The sequence below is a fragment of the Eumetopias jubatus genome, unplaced genomic scaffold (genome assembly GCF_037043125.1).
Source record: "Eumetopias jubatus isolate StellerSeaLion01/CBP00866 unplaced genomic scaffold, mEumJub1_p1.0 scaffold_8, whole genome shotgun sequence".
Taxonomy (NCBI): Eukaryota; Metazoa; Chordata; class Mammalia; order Carnivora; family Otariidae; genus Eumetopias; species Eumetopias jubatus.
Window position 1 is genome coordinate 37,444,393 of NW_028274814.1, and position 21,703 is coordinate 37,466,095.

At 41.5% G+C, this 21,703-nt stretch overlaps 2 protein-coding genes across 3 annotated transcripts in view; one reads left to right on the forward strand and one right to left on the reverse strand.

Annotated features, from left to right (window-relative positions):
- BCL2L13 (BCL2 like 13) overlaps positions 1–5,877 on the reverse strand; it is a 90,922-nt gene extending 85,045 nt beyond the window's left edge. Inside the window, exon 1 of the mRNA XM_028120992.2 lies at positions 5,733–5,877. The gene's annotated coding sequence lies outside the window, so the exon portion shown is untranslated. The remainder of the gene's footprint in view (positions 1–5,732) is intronic.
- Positions 5,878–16,169: 10,292 nt separating this feature from the next.
- The window catches only part of ATP6V1E1 (ATPase H+ transporting V1 subunit E1), a 42,251-nt gene continuing 36,717 nt past the window's right edge, over positions 16,170–21,703 (forward strand). For both annotated transcript variants that reach the window (XM_028120994.2, XM_088025847.1), the window contains exon 1: positions 16,170–16,340. In XM_028120994.2, the coding sequence (XP_027976795.1) occupies positions 16,308–16,340 (33 nt within the window). In that variant the 5' untranslated portion in view covers positions 16,170–16,307. The remainder of the gene's footprint in view (positions 16,341–21,703) is intronic.

The window sequence follows — 21,703 nt, forward strand, 5'->3', positions numbered from 1 at the left end:
ATTTCAGCTTTACAAAGTCTCAGAGTTTTTTGGTAACAGGAATAAAGAAGTACTCACATTTTGAATAATGCTTTAAATAAAAAATTATGTTCTCAAATTTGTTATTCAAATTCCTGTATTTATCAAAAATCTGTATCTGAAGACAATTTTCGTCATTCTCCAACCCAGAGGCCATAGAAAAAGCATAGTTCACTGAATTTCCAAATTTGATTTTTAGCCTAGTGCTCTTCAAATTTTCTTACAAATCCCAATTGCCTAACCATAAATGCAATCTGGATTTCATAATTTTCCATCCTCCACACTCACTTCACTATTTGCGTAAAGTCCTCAGCTCTAGTATACATGTTAATATCCATACAACCATACAACCATATATTTGGTGGATGATTATATTCTATTCAATCATTTTAACATTTTTCAATGATTCACACTAATGGAGAAGATGACACAAACTCCAATCATTTAAGTTCAGTACACAGTTTTTAGGCTTTAAATGTATAATGGATAATCTAGTTATAAACCAGACCTAAATATGACAGACTTACAGTATTAAGATAATTGGATAGATATTATCCAACTTCTAATTTAGCTTGAGCTTCCAGTTGTAGAGCAACAGAACAGCTCATTCATGCCTGTGATTAGATGGTGGGGGAGACAGACCCTAGGAACACTATTACACATCTAGTGTGTTTTTATTAAATTATAGAACAAGGGCATTGAGAATACACAAAACGTAAACCCCACAACTACTAAGGGTATTCTGGGAAGAGAGGGTATGCACTTCCTTTGCAACATTCTGTAGTGCAGAGTCAGCATACTGCACAGTGGGCTCTTGCATTTCAAACAAATATAAATAAATTACATCTGCCTGAGACCTCTATTTCTGAAGGACTCTTCAATGCATTGTCATAGTATGCTAGAAGGAAAAGGTAACAGTCTCAATTTTATTAATGGAGAAACAAGAATAGACAATTTATTTGCACAAAATCACACAGCTAGGTTAACAGTGCAATCACTTGGTTAGGTACATCGTCTTCAGTTCTCTTAGCCTTTAACTGCATATACTCAACGCATATTTACTACATGTCAGGCAATGTGCTGGGTAAGAAGAATGCAGAGGTAAAAATACTAACAATAACAGGAGGAAGAAATGGTAGACGAACAAGGTGTTTTTTCAAACAGACTACTGAAAGGAGCAAATTTGTGGATTTTAAGAATGGGGCCAGGGAGAAAAGGAAAAAGACAAATCAGATGAAAGGTAAATATGATCTGAGATCACCACCCAGAGCTTTCCTTTAAGTAGGGTACAGTGCTCAAGTCCACCCCACTACTGCCTTACCAACACAGAGCGCATTTCATATGTAAGACATCTCAAGCTTTTTAAATAAGAAGGACATAGCTACTTTTACTCTAAATTTTGTCTAGTAGACTCTTTTAGAATTCAAATTAGGTATAAGTGCTCTCTGTATCCAGGCTTAAATATAGTTTTAAATATAAAAAGTATTGGGGATGGGGCACGTACCAATAAACTCTTGGTATCTAAAAGTTTAAATATAGTTTAAATATAAAAACTATTGGGGATGGGGGTGGTTCAGTAGGTTAAGTATTTGTCTTCAGCTCAAGGTCATGATCCCGGAGTCCTGGGATCAAGCCCCACATCGGGCTCCCTGCTCTGTGGGGAGCCTGTTTCTCCCTCTCCCTCTGCCTCTCTTTCTGTCTCTCATGAATAAATAAATAAAATCTTTAAAAAAAAAAAAAACTATTGGGGTGCCTGGCTGGCTCAGTTGGTGATTAATACTTGCAACTTTTGATCTTGGTGTTGTCATGAGTTCAAACCCCGTGTCAGGTATAGAGCTTATTTAAAAATAATAAAAATTTATAAAATAAATAAATATAAAAACTATCTTTTGCACAAATCTAACAAGCCACTGAATATGGCTAAGTGTTACCCAGTTATTTCTTTTTCTGCCTTACACCTTTAGTTTGCTCCTCTATTAAGTTACAAGTAGTTGTCAGCCAATGGACAGCCTGAGGAAGCTTAGGATAACTTAATCCTATGTTTATACATTCATTTGGTGGCATCTCCAAAACCAGGCACAAATAAAACATCCATGATCCTTCAGTAACAAATGTAACATCCACAATTTGCAATAGTTTGCTTTATTTTTTTTAACCAGATTTCTATCATGAATACCAGTGCAAATTCCAGGATGCTAGCACCAATAGTACTATAGGAATTAAACCACATTTTATGAACAATAACCAGAAGGTGGGCAGCACTATTAAATTCTACTTTAAATTCTTTTTTTTTTTAAAGATTTTATTTATTTATTTGAGAGAGAGAGAATGAGAGATAGAGAGCACGAGAGGGAAGAGGGTCAGAGGGAGAAGTAGACTCCCCGCTGAGCAGGGAGTCCGATGTGGGACTCGATCCTGGGACTGCAGGATCATGACCTGAGCCGAAGGCAGTCGCTTAACCAAGTGAGCCACCCAGGCGCCCTCTACTTTAAATTCTTATGAAAAGCAAATCTGCAGCAACATGAGAGTTTTTTGTAGTTGTTTCCCAAACTTGTCTGATCATAATCACCTTGGATGTTTGTGGAAAATAGAAATTTCTAGTACCCACTTCAGGCATACTATTTAGAATACCATAGCTATATCGTATTCCTTAACCCCATAGAGCCAAAACAGAAACACATTTACAACTTAACATGTTTTAATTAAATTATTTCAAGAAGCTTTGTTTTTAGACCATTTCCATCCACTAAAATTATAACGTAATAAAACTGTTATATACTCCAATAATAGAGATGAACAGATCTATAATCCCAGTTTACAAAAAGAAAAAGAAAAATCCACAGATAACTCAATCACAAATCAAAACCCTGAATTTTAAACATTAAACAAAGTTTTGGGGTTACCAGACCTCTAGTCACTGGTGACTTGAGTATGGAGTTTGTTCCAAGTTCCACAATTACCGTCAAGTCCTGTAACTTACATTTTTTAAGATCCATACTTTATTAGTCCCTATAGAATTCTAGGACTTTCTCTAAAATAAGAGAAGTAAAATTAAATAATCCTAATAAGAATTGTGAAATTTTAAAAAATTTACCCCACCCAGCTGCAAAATGCAACTTGGCAAGGGTATCACTTTTAAAATTCAGCAGACATGAAATATTCTAGTATAGAGAGTCCCTTTCAAACTGAAACATGCTTAACTGAAATACTCTAGTTCAATCTTGTTTTAAGAGCTGCCCCAAAATGTTTTCACTCAGCAGCTGGCATTCAAAGATAATGTACTTATAGAGGAATGCCTCACTCTCACCCTCCCCACAGGTACAGTCTTTCACAATAATAAGGCTTCCCATCTATGTGTGGATAGCTTTATAAAAGGGAGGCATAAAATTCAGTTGCTCTGTCCCACTCCCAGGTATATGCCAGAGACATGAAAACACAAGTCTACACAAAAATTTGCATATGAATAGTTATAGCAGTGTAATATTTAACAGCCAAATAGTGGAAATAACTGCCCATCAACTGATGAATAAAGAAAATTGGTATATCCATACTATGGCATATTGTGGCCATAAAAAGGACTGAAACATGCTATCACATGGATGAACCCTGAAAACATCATGCTAAGTAAAAGAGGCCAGTCACAAAAGACCACATATTGCATAATTCTGTTTATATGAAATACCCAGAATTGGTCAATCTATAGAGACAAAGTCAGTGGTTGCCTAGGTAGGGGAGGTGAGGAAGAGTGGGAATAAAAAATGACTGCTAATGGGTACAGGGTTTCTTTTGGGGGTGATGAAAATTGTGGTGGTGGTTGCGAATTCTGTGAATATACTGAAACCATTTTTAAAAAACCATCAAATTGGGGGTTGGGGGGTGGGTTAGCCTGGTGATGGGTATTAAAGAGGGCACGTTCTGCGTGGAGCACTGGGTGTTATGCACAAACAATGAATCATGGAAAACTACATCAAAAACTAATGATGTATGGTGATTAACATAACAATAAAAAATTTTTTAAAAAACCATCAAATCGTGCAATTGGTGAGTTGTGTGTTAGTTATATCTCAAGGTGTTAAAAAAATCTGCTACTCTGAAAATAGCCCCCTCCCTTCAATGCTGTAATATATATTAAATAAGAAATCTTGATGACCATTTATTTGGAATAAGATACGAATCAAAATGAAATTGAAATTGAAAAACTGATAAAAAGGACAGCAAGACTGTTTAAAACTTTTTTATGGCTAAAATATAAGAGAAATGTACTTTTAAAACAAGATTATTGTTGCAAATTACTTGTCCTAAAAGTTTAGTGTATGAGATATTTAGTACTGATTAACTGATGTGCTAGAGAGCACATATTTTCTTCACAAAACTGGTTGGACTCAACTTTATATATCCTTCAACTAAATTCAACTACTGGGGTACAAGCCTCCATGTGAAAATGAATCATTAAAAAAAAAAAAAATACACTGAAAATAGTACCTGGCCAATCAGAGTAAAAGGATTTTCAAACCCCTTCTTGGCCTATTATCAAATGAAGAATATTTCATAACGGCTTAGTTTCAATTTGCAGGTGCAAATGTGCACTGTGCATTTATCCAACTATGTATATGAAGTGTAAATAGTTTACTACCTACAAAAACATTTGCTTAATTTTCTGGGAGATAAAAAAAGAAGGTACTAGAAGGGTGTGGCAACTCATCCAAGGTCACAAGAAGTCAGGGCAGAGATCAACATTCTGGTTTACACCAAACCTCCGGAGGAAATCTCACTGACAATTTCGCAAAAAGTCTTTATGTTTGTTTTTGCTTTACATCATAAAGCAAAAAAAGGGGGGAGGGGGAAGGTTACCGTCGGTTCAGTTTAAAACTTCTAGAGACAGTGCAATAGCTATTTTAAATAAACAAATACTGGTGCGGGGAGTGGTTAAGACAAAGATCCCAGTGGGAAGCGTGTGAACAACTGGCCAGATCCGCCCGATTTTCAACCCAGGTCAAAGCCTCATCTCAAAAATCTAGTTTTCCTTCACAGCCGGTTACGAAGGAAAGAAACTTGGAATCTCCCTGAAATAGCGAGAGGATAAAAATCAAAGGAAGAAACGCCTTAGTGTGGACTGTATCGCTTCCAAGAATAAGAAGGCATATTTTTCTAAAAAATAAATAATAGTAATGATGGGTGTCAGAACAGCAGTGAATAAAGGATAAAAAATTTCTAACTCTGGGAGAAAAAACAACTAGGACTGGCAGAGATAATCTATAATCATTCTAAACGAATCCCATGAAACCTTTCCCTCCACCAAAAAGAAGTCCACGATCCCCAGCCTGGTCCTAAAAATGGACACGGGTTTTCCACGTGAAAGTCTTTGTGGGGAAGACCGGAGGTGCAGGACAAGGGCCGAGTTCCTCCGGCTCTGGCAGCCCTCTCAGGAAGCCCCGCTCAACAAGCGTCCGCGGTGGGACCACGCTGGACAGGTCCGGTTACAAAGAAATGGACCCTCAACCTTTGAGAACCCTCAGGCAAAGGAGCGCCGATACACACACACTCTCTGTCACTCACTCACAGTCACACACTCACTGACACTCACTCACGCGTCGTCGGAACCACTGGGGAGGCGGTGGATCGGCAGTCTCTGGACACCTTCCTGCCCAGTGAAAACCGCCTGAGGAGCTGGATAAGGACCCAACTCTTCCTGCCCAGAACCCCTCTCCCCTCACCTGGCCCTGGCCCCTTGCCCCAGAAGAGATGGAAGGGGCGGCGGCGGCGGCGGCGGCAGTCGTTTCCGACAGGGTCCCCCAGCGGCGGTGGCTGCTTCGACCCGCAGCCCTAATCTACCGCCGCCGCCATGTTGGAAGGTGAGGTCACCCCCGGCGTGCTTCCGTCACCGCCAGCGTCGGGGCGGACCTAGGGCACACAGAAGCGCCGGAAAAGGGGTGGCTCTGTTCTGAGCGGAAGCACGGATCATAGAGGCCCGGAGGTCTCTTCGCGCAGACGTGACCCGGAAGAACCGACCCCTCTTAGCCTGCTCTTACCAGGAGTCGCCCAAATCTATGATTCCCGGGGTGGTGGAGGTCTTTGAAGACTGGAGGATGGGAGGTGGGATCCTGAAGAATCAATCCTATGGGGAGAGAAACAGGCAGTTCCCGCGGAAAGGAGCATTGCTGCTGCCACAGAATGTTCTGTGGATGTACTGAGCAAACAAGTATTGAGGTTTAAGTGTGTGTAAGCGAACGTGGTAGAGAAGTGTCAGGAGAGTTCAAGAGAGCTGCGACTTCGCAGCCAATTGTCGCGGAAGACGGTCATTGAAAGTTGGGAAAATTTTCTGGCAGTTGGGGGTGAGGTGGGGGTCAAGAGATCATTCTAGGCGGAGGGCCCTGCCTGAGCACAGGCACTAGAGCGGTAAAGGAAATCTTCGGTAGTACCCATTTTGTTCACAGCACCTAGCACAGTTCCCAGAACAGAATGTGTGTTAGTGGATGTTTGTTTACTTGAATCCAAGCGTCCTTTGGGGGAGTCACTGAAGGTATCCAGTTAAGAAGGTGTATCTAAACCATGCTTTAGAGAAACTGAATTGTCTGTGATGTACATGAGATAAATTGAAAGGAGAGCGATGAAGATGATGAGTTGGAAGGCTGTTGTAAGGAGCCAGATCAGAAGTGATAAAAACGCAATGAGGAGTGACTGCTAATGGGTACAAAGTTTTTTGGGAAAGTTGATGAAAATATTCTCAATTGATATTGATGACAGTTGAACACCCTGTGAATATGCTTTTAAACCATTTATGTGTATACTTTAGGTGAGTTGTATGGTATGTGAGTTTTGTCTCAATAAAAGCTGTGAAAAAAAAAAGTGCTGAAAACCTGAATTGATGAGGGTGGGTGGGGGTGGAAGCAAAAATGTTGGAGCTGGTGTTACAAGAGCTTTAAGCCTGAGCGACTGATAGAACAGTAGTGCCATTAATAGACAAATTGGATAAAGATTTTGAAAAAAAAAAGTCTTAGTAAGCTAATAAAACGTAATTACCCCTAGTAGTACCTAATAACCAGTTGATATTTAAATTTCCTCAATTGGCCAAGTAATGGCTTTTTTTTTTCCAAGTAATGGCTTTTATAGTTTGTTGTTTTTGTTAAGTAGGCTCTACGCCCAACAGGGAGTGGGAACTCAGGACCCTGAGATCAAGAATTGCATGCTCCACTGACTGAACCAGCGGTTTTTCAAACCAGAATCATGCATTTGGTTGTTACATCTTTTGTTAGTCTCCTAGTTTTTTTAATAACGTTGACTTTTTCAAGCATATTCACACAATGGAAATTATTCAGCAATAAAACAAAAAGGAATAACTGGTATTGTGAAAATTAATCAAAGGAAACCTCATTTAAAATAGTCATTGGGGGTGTCTGGCTGGCTCACTTGGAAGAGCATGCATCTCTCGATTTCAGGGTCATGAGTTGGAACCCCAGGTTGGGTGTAGAAATTACAAAAACCAAACAAAAACCTTTGAAAATAAATAGGCAGATGAAATGGAGTCAGAAGCCAGAAGGGGGAGCTCTCATGCTCTATCAATCTGTCAATTGCAGATCCGGTAAGAAAAGGGGTGGAGGGTAGGGAGGTGTTGCTGGCTCAGTCCTTGGAGCATGAGACTTTTTTTTTCCCAAAGATTTTATTTATTTATTCATGAAAGACAGAGAGGGAGGGGGAGAGAGAGAGAGAGAGAGAGAGAGGCAGAGGGAGAAGCAGGCTCCCGAGGAACAAGGAGCCCGACGCAGGACTCGATCCCAGGACCATGACCTGAGCCGAAGGCAGACGCTTAACCATCTGAGCCACCCAGGCGCCCAGAGCCTGAGACTCTTGATCTCCAGGTTGTGAGTTCTATTCCCTCGTTCAGTAAGATTACTTTAAAAATAAAATCTTTAAAATAAAATAAAAATCTTTAAAAATAAAACCTAGGGGCGCCTGGGTGGCTCAGTCGTTAAGGGTCTGCCTTCGGCTCAGGTCATGATCCCGGGGTCCTGGGATCAAGCCCCACATCAGGCTCTCTGCTCCGCGGGAAGCCTGCGTCTCCCTCTCCCACTCCCCCTGCTTGTGTGCCCTCTCTCGCTGTGTCTCTGTCAAATAAATAAATAAAATCTTAAAAAAATAAATAAAATAAAATCTAAAAGTGTGCCTGAGTGGTTCAGTCAGTTAAGTGTCTGACTCTTGATTTCAGCTCAGGTCTTGATCTCAGGGTTGTAAGTTCAAGCCCTATGCTTTGCTCCACACTGGATGTGGAGCCTACTTTAAAAAATAAAAAGACTTAGGGGTGCCTGGGTGGCTCAGTGGTAAAGCGTCTGCCTTCGGCTCAGGTAATGATCCCAGGGTCCTGCTTAGTGGTAAGCCTGCTTCTCCCTTTCCCACTCTTCCTGCTTGTGTTCCCACTCTCGCTGTCTCTCCCTCTGTGTCAAATAAATAAATAAAATCTTTAAAAATAAATAAATAAATAAAAAGACTTAAAATTTAAAGAGGCACCTTTTGTGGTACCTGGGTGGTTCAGTCGGTTAAGTGCCTGCCTTCTGCTCAGGTCATGACCTCAGGGTCTGGGGATGGAGCCCAATTCCCCGCCCTTCCCCCTGCTTATGTGCTCTCTCTCAAAGAAATAAATAAAATCTTGGGGCGCCTGGGTGGCTCAGTCGTTAAGCCTCTACCTTCGGCTTGGGTCATGATCCCAGGGTCCTGGGACAGAGCTCCGCGTCGGGCTCCTTGCTCAGTGGGGAGCCTGCTTCTCCCTCTGTCCCTCCCTTTGTCCCTCTCACTGCTTGTGCTTTCTCTCTCAAATAAATAAATAAAACCTAAAAAAAAAAAAAAAGGAGGGGAGCCTGGGTGGCTCGGTCATTAAGCGTCTGCCTTTGGCTCAGGTCATGATCCCAGGGTCCTGGGATTGAGCCCTGCATTGGTCTCCCTGCCCCATGGGAAGCCTGCTTCTCCCTCTCTCACTCCCCCTGCTTGTATTCCCTCTCTCGCTGTGTCTCTCTCTGTCAAGTAAATTAATAAAATATTAAAACAACAACAACAACATTGTGTTGAGTGAAAGAAGCCAGACACAAAAATGTACAAATTATGTGTTTCCATTTATATGAATTTCAGGAATAGGCAAAATTAGCCAGTGGTTCTAGAAATCAGCACACTGTTGCCTAGAGGCAGAAAGTGCGGGATTGGGGGCACCTGGGTGGCTCAGTTGGTTAAGCAACTGCCTTCGGCTCAGGTCATGATCCTGGAGTCCCGGGATCAAGTCCCACATCGGGCTCCCTGCTCAGCAGGGAATCTGCTTCTCCCTCTGGCCCTCTTCCCTCTCATGCTCTCTATCTCTCATTCTCTCTCTCTCAAATAAATAAATAAAATCTTTAAAAAAAAAGTGTGGGATTGGGTGCCTGGGTGGCTCAGTTGGTTGGGCGACTGCCTTCGGCTCAGGTCATGATCCTGGAGTCCCAGGATCGAGTCCCGCATCGGGCTCCCTGCTCAGCGGGGAGTCAGCTTCTCCCTCTGACCTTCCCCCCTCTCATGTACTCTCTCTCTCATTCTCACTCTCTCAAAATAAATAATAAGTAAATCTTTAAAAAAAATTTAAAAAATTTAAAAAAAGTGTGGGATTGACTAGAAAGGAACTTTCTAGGGTAATAGAAATAGTCTGTATCTTGATTGGGCTGGTGATCACACATGTATCAGAAGTCACCTAATTGTACTTTGTAGGTCTATGCAGTTTATTTATTTTTATTTTTTTAAAGATTTTATTTATTTATTTGAGAGAGAGAGTGCAAGTGAACATAAGCTGGCGTGGGGGGAAGGGCAGAGGGAGAGGGAGAAGCAGGCTCCTCCTGAGCAGGAAGCCCCACTTGGGGCTCAATCCCAGGACCCCAGGATCACGACCTGAGCTGAAGGCAGATGCCCAACCAACTGAACCACCCAGGTGCCCCAGTCTAGGCAGTTTATTGTATGTAAATTTTTAATTAAAAAATTTTTTTAAGATTTTATTTATTTATTTGAGAGAGAGAATGAGAGAGAGAGAGCAAAAGAGCGGGGAGCGGGAGAGGGAGAAGCAGACTCCCCACCGAGCAGGAAGCCCGTTGCAGGGCTCGATCCTAGGACTCCAGGATCATGACCTGAGCCGAAGGCAGTCGCTTAACCAACTGAGCCACCCAGGCACCCCCAAATTTTTTTATTTTAAGATTTTATTTATTTGTCAGAGAGAGAGAGCAGGCAGAGGGAGAAGCAGGCTCCCTGCTGAGCAAAGAGCCCAATGTGGGACTTGATTCCAGGACTCTGGGATCATGACCTGAGGCAAAGGCAGGTCCTCGACCGACTGAGCCACCCAGGCATCCCGTAAGTAAATTTTTTAAAAAAGTCACATGAAGGGTGGGAGGGATGGGGTGACTGGGTGATAGACATTGGGGAGGGTATGTGCTATGGTGAGTGCTGTGAATTGTGCAAGACTGTTGAATCATAGATCTGTACCTCTGAAACAAATAATGCAATACAGGTTAAGAAAAAAAAAGAAGATAGCAGGAGGGGAAGAATGAAGGGGAGTAAGTCGGAGGGGGAGACGAACCATTAGAGACGATGGACTCTGAAAAACAAACTGAGGGTTCTAGAGGGAAGGGGGTGGGGGGATGGGTTAGCCTGGTGATGGGTATTAAAGAGGGCACGTTCTGTGTGGAGCACTGGGTGTTATGCACAAACAATAAATCATGGAACACTACATCAAAAACTAATGATGTAATGTATGGTGATTAACATAACAATAAAAAAATTTTTTAAAAAGTCACATGAAGTAATTCTCTATGGTTATGTTACCAATCTGATATGTGGTTAGGTTAAATTCTTTCAGATTGCTTTCAGTTGTAATGTTTCCTTTTATATTTTATTTGTTGAATGCATACTATAAGGATAGAACATAGGTCAATGGAACTGAATAGAAAGTCCAGAGTGGGCAATTGATTTTTGACAGAGGTGTCAAGACAATTCAATGGGGAAAGGGATAGTCTTCTCAGCAAATGGCATAAAACAATATAGTCCTTTTACAGAAATTATTTTACTTTAATCACAGCAGTTTATGGATTTGGGGACTTTTTTTTTGGACAGATCTTCTAAGTTATACAGAATCCTAGCCTGCAGCCTGATGTGATTATAAAATCTAAAGTCTAAAAAAATAGTAAATAAAATCTAAACTCTAGACTCTAGTCATTTTATTCATTCTCATTCATCAGTTAGTTATTGAACCCCTGCTATGTACCAGGCAGTGTGCTGGATGCTGGCAAAAACAGTGATAAGTAGGTCAGACATGGTCTCTGTTGTGAAACTGACATTTTCATTGGAAAACCAGACAAAACCCTAAAAACAAAAAGAAAAAAAACAGGGGCGCCTGGGTGGCTCAGTTAGTTAGGCAGCTGCTTTCGGCTCAGGTCATGATTCCAGGGTCCTGGAATCGAGCCCTGCCTCGGGCTCCCTGCTCTGTGCGAAGCCTGCTTCTCCTTCTCCTTCTGCCTGCCTCTCTGCCTACTTGTGCTCTATCTCTCTGTCAAATAAATATTTATAAAAAAAAAAGAAAGAAAAAAACAAAATAATTTAGTGCCACAAGAATTTTAATTATCATGGTCACAATTATGCCAAAGAGTTATCGTAGTTCTTCTAAAAAAAACCAAAATAATTTAAAACTGTGGCATGTCCTGAAGTAAAGAAGAAGCTGGGAGAGAAAGGAAGGTAAAAGAGTGTTTATGAAAAGCTCTCTCTAAGGAGGTGATATTTTAAGTTGAGACCTTAAGGAATGAAAAGCTAAGTGATAAGTGGACGAAACAAATTCAGACAAAAAGCTTGGTGTTTTCCAGGAACTGAAAAGTAAAGCTATAAGGTGGTGAACAAAGGGAAGAAGAGCAATGAGGTCAGACAAGCAAGCAGGGCCAGATCGGGCAGCGCTCACACAGACCATGTGAGGTGTAAAGTGTTCACAAGTAGATGGAAACCATTAGAGGATATAAATTGGGAAGTGGCTAGATGCCAGCTAGGTTTTAAACCAATTTCTGTTATTTGGAAAACTGGTTGGAAAGGGGTAGAAAGTGCGGGCACCTAAGTTAGAATTTCACTATTTTCTGGTATCATTTGTTTTTTTCTTTTTAAGATTAATTCTTCAAGGGGCACCTGGTTGGCTCAGTCAGTAGAGCATGTGACTCTTGGTCTTGGGGTTTAAGTTTGAGCTCCACGTTTGGTGTAGAAATTACTTAAAAATAAAATCTTTAAAAAAAACCACCCAATTCTTCAACATTCAAAGACAGAGATGATTTATATTTTTTAAAAATTTATTTTTAGTAAAATAAAGCCAAATAAAGCCTGAGGGCTGTGAACCCCCTACCCTGAGACTGTTTAACCACCTAAGCCACCCAGCAACCCCCAGCCACACCCCCCAACCCACCTTTGACCCGCAGAAAAGCTCAAGCATTAGTTTATTCTGCTGATTCAATTTATTTATTTATTTTTCGATTTTATTTATTTATTTGACAGAGAGAGACACAGCGAGAGAGGGAACACAAGCAGGGGGAGTGGGAAAGGGAGAAGCAGGCTTCCCGCTGAGCCCGCTTCAGGGCTCGATCCCAGGACCCTAGGACCATGACCTGAGCCGAAGGCAGACTCTTAACGACTGAGCCACCCAGGCGCCCTGCTGATTCAATTTCTGAAGCCACAGACTGAACTGTCAGCTTGGGAGCAGGTGAGGCAATGAGCACAGAAACCATCTGTTTGTGACTCACCTGACAGGAATCTAGGACAATGATTTTGTGAAGCCAAAAGTAAATAGGCTTATCTAGGAGTGGGATTTTTGGAATTTATCTGAAAAGCTGTTTTAATAAAGCTCCTTCACAAGACCTAAAATAATATAGGAGGAAATTGGATTTGGATAACTACTAACTAGTTAATCTTTTATTGTACTTATAATTTTTTCACTCCAGAGACTGTCTTATGAAGCTTACCATAATCTTATCAGACAGGACCTGGCGCATTCCTTGGTGAATCAGCAAAATACTGCAGAAACTAGTTGTAAAGACCATTAACGTAGTGGAGGAAAAAGCTGCACAAAAGGGAATGTTAATTATACCTGTAACACTATTTTACTTTAGAAATGAAGTCTTAAAGAAATGTGACAAATGTTAATTGTTGATTCTGGGTGGTGGTACATGCTATATGAATATTTAAATTTAAATATTCAATTTAAAATAATTTAAAATATTTAAATTATTCTTTGTACTCTTTATTTTTATTGTCTCAAATTAATAATAAATAAATCATGGGCGCCTGGGTGGCTCAGTTGGTTAAGCAACTGCCTTCGGCTCAGGTCATGATCCTGGAGTCCCGGGATCGAGTCCCGCATCGGGCTCCCTGCTCAGCAGGGAGTCTGCTTCTCCCTCTGACCCTCTTCCCTCTCATGCTCTCTCTCATGCTCTCTCTCTCTCAAATAAATAAATAAAATCTTTAAAAAAAAATAAATAAATCATAAAAATCAGCACACAGCTTTCCAGAAACCAAAAGCACATTGATCTGTTCCAGACATTAATTTCACAATGATTAGACATGTGGCATTAGATTGCTGCTCCCACTCCCCCAGTTATTTGCAGAACACTGTAAAAATAAATGGGAGGAGGGATTATAATCCAAATGAGTGACCTAGGGATGCTAGAAGGAGGCATCCCCAAAATCTGTCTTCTGGGATGGCAAAGAATGAAGTTATTAACGCAGAAACTAACAAGATGAAAGAGCTTTAGCTCAGATGATAATACTGATCAAGGGGCACCTAGGTGGCTCAGTGGGTTGGGCACCTGCTTTCGGCTCTGGTCATGATCCCAGAGTCCTGGGATCAAGCCCCAAGTTGGGCTCACTGCTCATCTGAGAGCCTGCTTCTCCCTCTCCCTCTGCCCCCCCCTTGCTTGTGCTCTCTCACTCTCTCTCTCAAATAAATTAATAAAATCTTAAAAAAATACTGATCAGGGGTGCCTGTGTGGCTCAGTTGTTAGGCATCTGCCTTTGCCTCAGATCATGATCCTGGGGTCCTGGGATTGAACCCTGCATTGGGCTCCAATCCTGCATTGGGCTCCCTGTTCAGCAGGAAGCCTGCTTCTCCCTCTCCCATTCCCCCTGCTTGTGTTCTTGCTCTTGTTATGTCTCTCTCTGTCAAATAAATAAATAAAATCTTTTAAAAAAATATTGATCACGTTAAGGTCAACTGCGTGGATTTCTGTTGCTGTTAGTTTTATTGTGCTGTGGCTGAATCCTTCCCTTAACCAACATTATCAGTTTTCTCAAATATGTGCACCTGTCACACACTACAGAGACTACTGTATGCTAGTACAGCTGGAAAACAATTTGGCAGCATGTATTAAGAGCCTTAAAAATGTGTGTACCATTCTCATTAAAGGACAAACTGAAATGTACTTTTCTGATATGATGCACTGAGGATACAATATCACAGATGTAGGACTTTTTCCAAAATGCATAACCAGAATCTAATTATGAGGAAACTATCAGACAAAACCAAATGAGGGACTTTCTACAACTGGCCTCTTCAAATGTGTGGAACTCTTCAAAAATGTCACTATCAGGAAAGACAAAGTCTGAGGAACCATCCCATATTAAAGGAGACTAAAAAGGGGGGCCTGAATGGCACAGTCGGTTAAGCGTCATACTTTTGATTTGGGCTCAGGTGTAGTAGGATCGAGCACCCGAGCTCCACACTCAGCGAGGACTCTGTTTAAGACTCTCTGTCCCTCTCTCTATGCTCCTCCCCCGCAGCTCATGCTCTCTCTCACTCTCTCTCAAAAAAAAAAAAAAAACCAGACTAAAAAAGACATGACTTTTTAGGTGATCTTGTACTGGATTCAGGATGAGAAAAAATTTCTACGAAGGATATTAGTAGGACATATGGCAAAATCTGATTATCGACTTGTGAAATTTCCTGAATTTGATTAATGAAAAGTAATAAAGCCAAATAGCAATATGTTAACAATTGGTGAATCTAGGTGAATGGAGTTTATTGTACTGTTCTTAAAATTATTATATTTGAAATTTCTTCAAAATAAAAAGTTGGTAATAAAATACATGAACCCTGATGCCTGGGTTGCTCAGTCGTTTAAGCGCCTGCCTTCAGCTCAGGTCATGTTCCCAGGGTCCTGGGATCAGGCCCCACATGGGGCTCCCTGCTCAGCAGGGAGGCTCTTCTCCCTCTGGCTGCTGCTCCCTTACTTGTGCTCTCTCTCCCTCTCTGACAAATTAATTTAAAAAAAAAAAAAAAAAGGAAGGAAAGGTTGAGTAGCTGTCACACCCAAGAAATTTAGAGAACATGACAATTAAACAAAACGCAGTATCCTAGATGGGATCTAGCATTAGGTTGAAACTAAGGGAATCTGAATAATTATGGACTTGAGTCAATACATCAATATTACTTAATTGTAACAAATATGCCATCATAACATTAATATGGGAATCTGTGTGTGCGGGGGAGAAAGATACATGAAAACTCTCTGCCCTGTTTAATTTTTCTGTCAATTTAAAACTGTTCTAAAAAAAATCTATTTTTTTAAAAGATTTTATTTATTATTTGAGAGAGAGAGAGAATGAGAGATAGCACGAGACGGAAGAGGGTCAGAGGGAGAAGAAGACTCCCCGCTGAGCAGGGAGCCCGATGCGGGACTCGATCCCGGGACTCCAGGATCATGACCTGAGCTGAAGGCAGTTGCCCAACCGAGCCACCCAGGCGCCCTAAAAAAAATCTATTAATAAAATATTGGTTAATTTGTTTTCATTAAAGCCAGGAAAGCAAAATAATAAATTCTGATTTGGGAGTAAATAATTAAACTTTAAAAAAATACGCAAGGGCTTTAAGGCTAGAAAAATACACAGAATTCGGCTAATTTCAGACGCCTGAATTCCTAAACCCTCTCTTCCGAGGAACACGCTGTTCAGGAAAACAGCTCAGAAGTCACGAGCCAGCTGTAAAAGGGACTGGGACTGGACGGAGACGAGGCCGTCCGCGCAGGCGCTCAGTCAGGGGGCGGGTCCAGGGCGGGACTTCCCCGGACCCGCTCTCTTCCCACTGGCTGAGAAAGCTCATAGGGCTGGGCTGCGCGGTCACCTGGCAGGAACCGGAAGCCGGAGTTATAAAGCGAAGGAAGCCGAAAGCTCCGCTGGCTTTTCTTTTCCCCTTCCTTCCACAGCCCCCTTCCACAGCCCCCTTCCAGCCTAAGCTAGAGCCAGTGGGCCTCCGGCCTAGCAGAGCTTTCGCCATGGCCCTCAGCGATGCTGACGTGCAAAAGCAGGTGAGGACCTGCGGTTCGGTCTGGCAAAGTCGCAGCGCGGGTCCGGGGGTGGCGGACTAGAGGACGCGGGCCTCGGGCAGCCCAGATGCCGGAGGAGGGTCCCTTACTCCAAGTCTCCCGGGCTTAGTAGGCTGTCTGCAGGAGGGGAATTTGACCCACAGCTCCTGTGTCTTCAGCTACGGTTTTGTGCGCCGCCTTCTTGAATGTGCTGGCTTTTTGGCTTACACCTCGGCGTTCCCTGTTTTCCCAGGGTATTCGCTGTGGTTGTTAGAGCACAGAGGTGAAAACAGGGTTTAAATGCAAATCGAATGCGAGGATTGAAGACCTCCTTTTCACTTGATTTTTAACCCTGAGGGAAGGGTTCACAGTACGATAAAGAATGCTGACGGGAGAGAGTTGCTTCCAATGTTGTTTTGAGGTCATTCATTGAATTGTTAATCTTCATTTTGGAAGGACCTCCTCTATCATAATGAATTGTAATCGTTGGTCTCTCACTAGTGTGTACGTTAATGTTTATTAGTAATGCAGAATTCCTCTCAATTTATGAACGCCAGCGCCAGTGTTTGGCACAAAGTAAATAACGTTAATGGAAAAAATTATGGAAGTCGTGAAGCTACATCATTTTTGCAAGTGTATCAGTCCTGGGAAACTAGGGTTTTTTGTTTGTTTGTTTTGCTTTTTTGTTGTTTCGTTTAATGTGCCATACCTTCAAGTTGTAGGCATTAAGAAAGTTACAATTCGAAAGACTCCCAGGAGAATACAGTGGCATTGATAGGCCTGTAACAAACATGGGAAAAAATGGTTTCCATTTGCCCTGCCAGAGATACTCTGAAACCAGGGTCCTTGAATTTAGTAGTCATATTGCCAGTAGATTTTTCAGAGAAGGAAACACGCCTGCAATTTAATCTACATAGTTTAGAGAACTAAGCCTATTTTTTTGAAGTACTAGGAAAATTCTCTGACTAAATCTCACTTACTGGCTTATGAATCTTCTTAAATGAGCAATAAAAGTTTTTTCCTTGGATATTTCCATTTCCTAGAAGATGACTTTGCATTTTATTCTTAATCTAATGTGCACTAAGAAAAGTGGAGTGTTTCTTCATCAGTGGTCTTGTGCTAATAATCACAAAAGGGAAATTGTGTAACAAAAATAGCATCTATGGATAAGATTAAGAAATCTTATAATATTCTTACAAAAGAGTGGGGTTTTTACATTTATCACTGCTGCTTCTGATTTTTACTATAGGAAAAACTTGGTGCATTGGAAAAGTACAGTGCCCTCCACATCTTCTAGTAGTCACAGTTACAGTGCTGATTCTTTTTTTCCACTTTTTCCTTCATCATCTCCCCTACCCCTTTGTTATAATCTATTGAAGAAAAAGCCTTCCCCAGGAAAAATATAAAGGTGTATTTCCTTAGAATCTAGACCAAAACCATTTTTTCTTTCTATAAAATTGAAAGATGAAGGAATCTATGGTCTCTACCCCTTAGGTAAGCTACATAAGGGCAGTGTGTTTTGTTCCCTGTATTCTCAGCAGTGAATAGACCAGGCACCAAGCACGTAACAAGTGCCTATAAATTGCGGATTCCTTCACTTCTTCCCCATTGTATTAAAATACTTATGTATATTTGCTTTTTTGTCTGGGGAGTAATGTTATTTACTTCATCTAATTTTTGAAGGAATCGGATTTCAAAAATCTTAAAACCCAGTAGGGTTAGCAGGAAGATGAAAAGTATCTTTTAAAACGGAGGTAGCCTCCTTTAGTTTAAGATTTTTTATTTATTTATTTGACAGAGAGAGACACAGCGAGAGTATCTTTTAAAGGCCAGATTTTTCTGCCTTAGGGGTGGAGTTAAATGTCCTGAAGGGCTTGACTATTTTTCCTGTTGGAACTCTTGAAGACAGAATATGATCATGTTGGCTGTAAACAGGCTTCTCTGACCTGGGTTAAAATGAGTGTTTTGCTCTAGGCTGTGCTGATCTGGTCAAATCCGGTGGAGGGTCCAGCATGGGTGATAAAGGCAGATAATGCAGGTTTGAATCAGGGTTCACCTCTCCAGGCCCACTGTGCCTTGTAGCATTTATAAACACCTGTTTTGGTTACTGTATTAAACTACTTTTAAAATTCCAAACTGAGTTCAGTAAGGCTTCAGACTGAACTTGTGGAGATACCATTCCTTACCATGAACACACAAATCTGTGGGGGCTAATCCTTTTAGCAAGGTCACAGTGATTTTCTATACAAACTACCTCTGGATTAGGTACCCCAAATATTTCAAGGCCTGAGATTTTATAAGTATTGTATTACCTATGAAATAGGCTTTGATTATCATAATTATTTTGGTTCCTCAAGCATAAGGTAGTTGCTAAGAATTTTGACAAAAAAGAAATCTTCCCTTTCAAACCATACTGTTTTTTCTTTAAGACTTTGATGCCATGAGGGTGGATTATTAATGCACTTTATATTTTTTAATTTTTAAAATATTTATTAGAGTGTGCACGCGATAGAGCACAAGTGGGGGGTGGGCAGAAGGAGAGGGAGAAGTAGGCTTCCTGCTGAGCAGACGCGGGCCTCCGTCCCAAGACCCTGGGATTATGACTTGAGCCGGAGCAGACGCTTAACCAGCTGAGCCAGAGAGGCGCCCTATCAGTGCCCTTTTTATTTTATTTATTTATTTTTAAAGATTTTATTCATTTGACAGCACAAGCAAGGGGAGTGGGAAGGAGAGGAAGAAGCAGACTGCCCACTGAGCAGGGAGCCTCCATCTTAACCATTTTTAGCTGTACAGTTCAGTAGTGTCAAGCATATTCACATTATTGTAAAACAGATCCTCACTCACCTGTGTGTATATTAGATTTATGGTATCTTTGTGGTACATGGAAAAGTTGGGAATTGTTTCCAGATTGTTAAACTCTAAAAAGTACTTGGGATATCTCAGGAGGCTTAAATACCAACAGGTTCTCATTCATTCACAAATGTTTATTAAGCACCCCCTACAGGGGTAGTTGTTCCGTGTTCTGGTGTTTTGGTGATGTAAAAAATAAGATCTCTATACTCGTGGAACTTAAGTGGGGGAATTAATAAACACAGGGAATTAGGGGCTCCTGGGTGGTTCAGTCAGTTAAACATCTGATTCTTGATTTTGGCTCAGGTCATCACCCCAGGGTCGTGAGAGAGAGCCCTGCTTCGGGCTCCGCGGTCAGCTCAGAGTCTGCTTGAGATTTCTCTCTCTCTCTGCCCCTACCCCCGCAGGCGTGCTCTTTCTCTCTCTCTCTCTCAAATAAATAAAGTCTTTTTAATAAAAAATAAAAGAACGGGCGCCTGGGTGGCTCAGTCATTAAGCGTCTGCCTTTGGCTCAGGTCATGATCCTAGGGTCCTGGGATCGAGCCCCGCATCAGGCTCCCTGCTCCACGGGAAGCCTGCTTCTCCCTCTCCCACTCCCCCTGCTTGTGTTCCCTCTCTTGCTGTGTCTCTCTCTGTCAAATAAATAAAATCTTTAAAAAAATAAACACAACAGTTAACCTAGAGATTGGTATTTTTTAAATCATCTTTTTTTTACTCATCATTTCTTTCAGATAGAGCCCCTATGAAATGAAACTACCAGTGAGTTTGATTAGCCATAGTACTTGTATATTCACTTGGGTGTTATTTTTACATCTTCCACTAGAGATAGTACTTCATTTATGAGTCTAAAAAAAAATAAAACTTCATTTTTGAGTCTAAATTGGTTCAGTGACCCCAAGCCCCGTTCAGAAGACTTCAGTGGACTTTATTCTCTGATTGTAGCCAGAGAAGCCTTATAACAAGTACCTCACCTTATAGTTTAGTTGTGGATAGGTACAAGTAAGCAAGGAATTAAGAATATGTGTTTAGGTAGAGGAAGTGCAGAGGGCCCTAGGTGCACGTTGGTGAGACCTTCAGGAAAGATTTTCCAAAGGAGGTGACAGTTAAGCAAGCTGAATCCCGAGAAGTTAGCCAGGTGAAGGGAGGGAGAAGAATATTCCAAGTGGAAGGAGCAGCATATTTGAAATCTTGGAAGTGAAGAAGAGAGTGGTGATTTTAAGGAACAGGAAAACTGAAATAAGTTTAGTAAGACAGGAACCAAGAGTCTGAAGAGTGGCAAATGGTGACGGTTATGTTTCATATGATGCTGGCAAGGTAAGCATTGACCAGATCACGTACCTTCTAAAATCTTTACACGTTTATCATAAAGCAGATTGGGGCGGGGTGGGGGAAGTGTGTGATACATCATGAAACTGGCATTTTAATTTTTTTAAGTTTATTTTTATTTTTTAACAATTTTATTTATTATTTGACAGAGAGAGAGACAGCAAGAGAGGGAACACAACCAGGGGGAGTGGCAGAGGGAGAAGCAGGCTTCCCACGGAGCAGGGAGCCCGATGCGGGGCTCAATCCCAGGACCCTGGGATCATGACCTGGGCCAAAGGCAGACGCTTAAGCGACTGAGCCACCCAGGCGCCTGAAACAGGCATTTTTAAAAGATCCTTCTGGTTGCAGTGTAGAGTTGATTAGGAAACAAGGCTGAGGGCAGGGGACGAAATTGGAAGCTGTTGTAATAATTTAGCTGAGAGATGGTGGTAGCAAAGACTAGGATAGTGGCTATGAAGGTGGAGAAATGTGGACAAATTAAAGAACTATTAGAACTGATAGCACTTGGTTGATTGGATGTGAGGTAGAAGGAAGGGTCAAAGTCAGATGTTGGTGCTAGTCTCAAGATAGAGATCTTAGTGGGCAGAGGGGAAGTGATTAGCAGTTGTTATTGAGTGTGTTGGATTTAGGTTCCTGTGAGTTGGCTATCTAAAGAGCAGTCTAGGAGGCAGAGGAAGAAGAGGGTGGCCCTGAAGGAGGACAAGGAAGTCATGGAAGCAAAGGGAAGAGATTGTTCATATTCGAGAAGGGAGGGATGACCAGCATATCAAAAGATGCTGAAAGATCGATTAAGGCCAAGATTTAAGGGCTAGGAGATTATTGTAGTTTTATGAAAGTAATTTCAGTGAAGTGGAGAGGGTAGAAGTCAGATTGAAGTATGTTGAGAGTAGGAGGTAAGAAAGTTGAAAAAGTATGGAGCACCTGGCTGGCTCAGTCAGTAGAGTATGTGACTCTTGATTATGGGGTTGTGAGTTTGAGCTCCATGTTGTGTGTAGAGATTACTCAAAAATAAATCTTAAAAAAAAAGAAAGGGTAAATATAGATCTCTTTAATTATAGATGGAGAAGAGTAAAAGAGGGTGCCGGCTGAAAGGGGTATGAAGTAGAGGAGGATATATACTCAGTCCTCCCTCCCCCATAGACTCCATGTTCCTTGAGAGGAGGGTAATGTTCTGTGTGATGTTGAATATT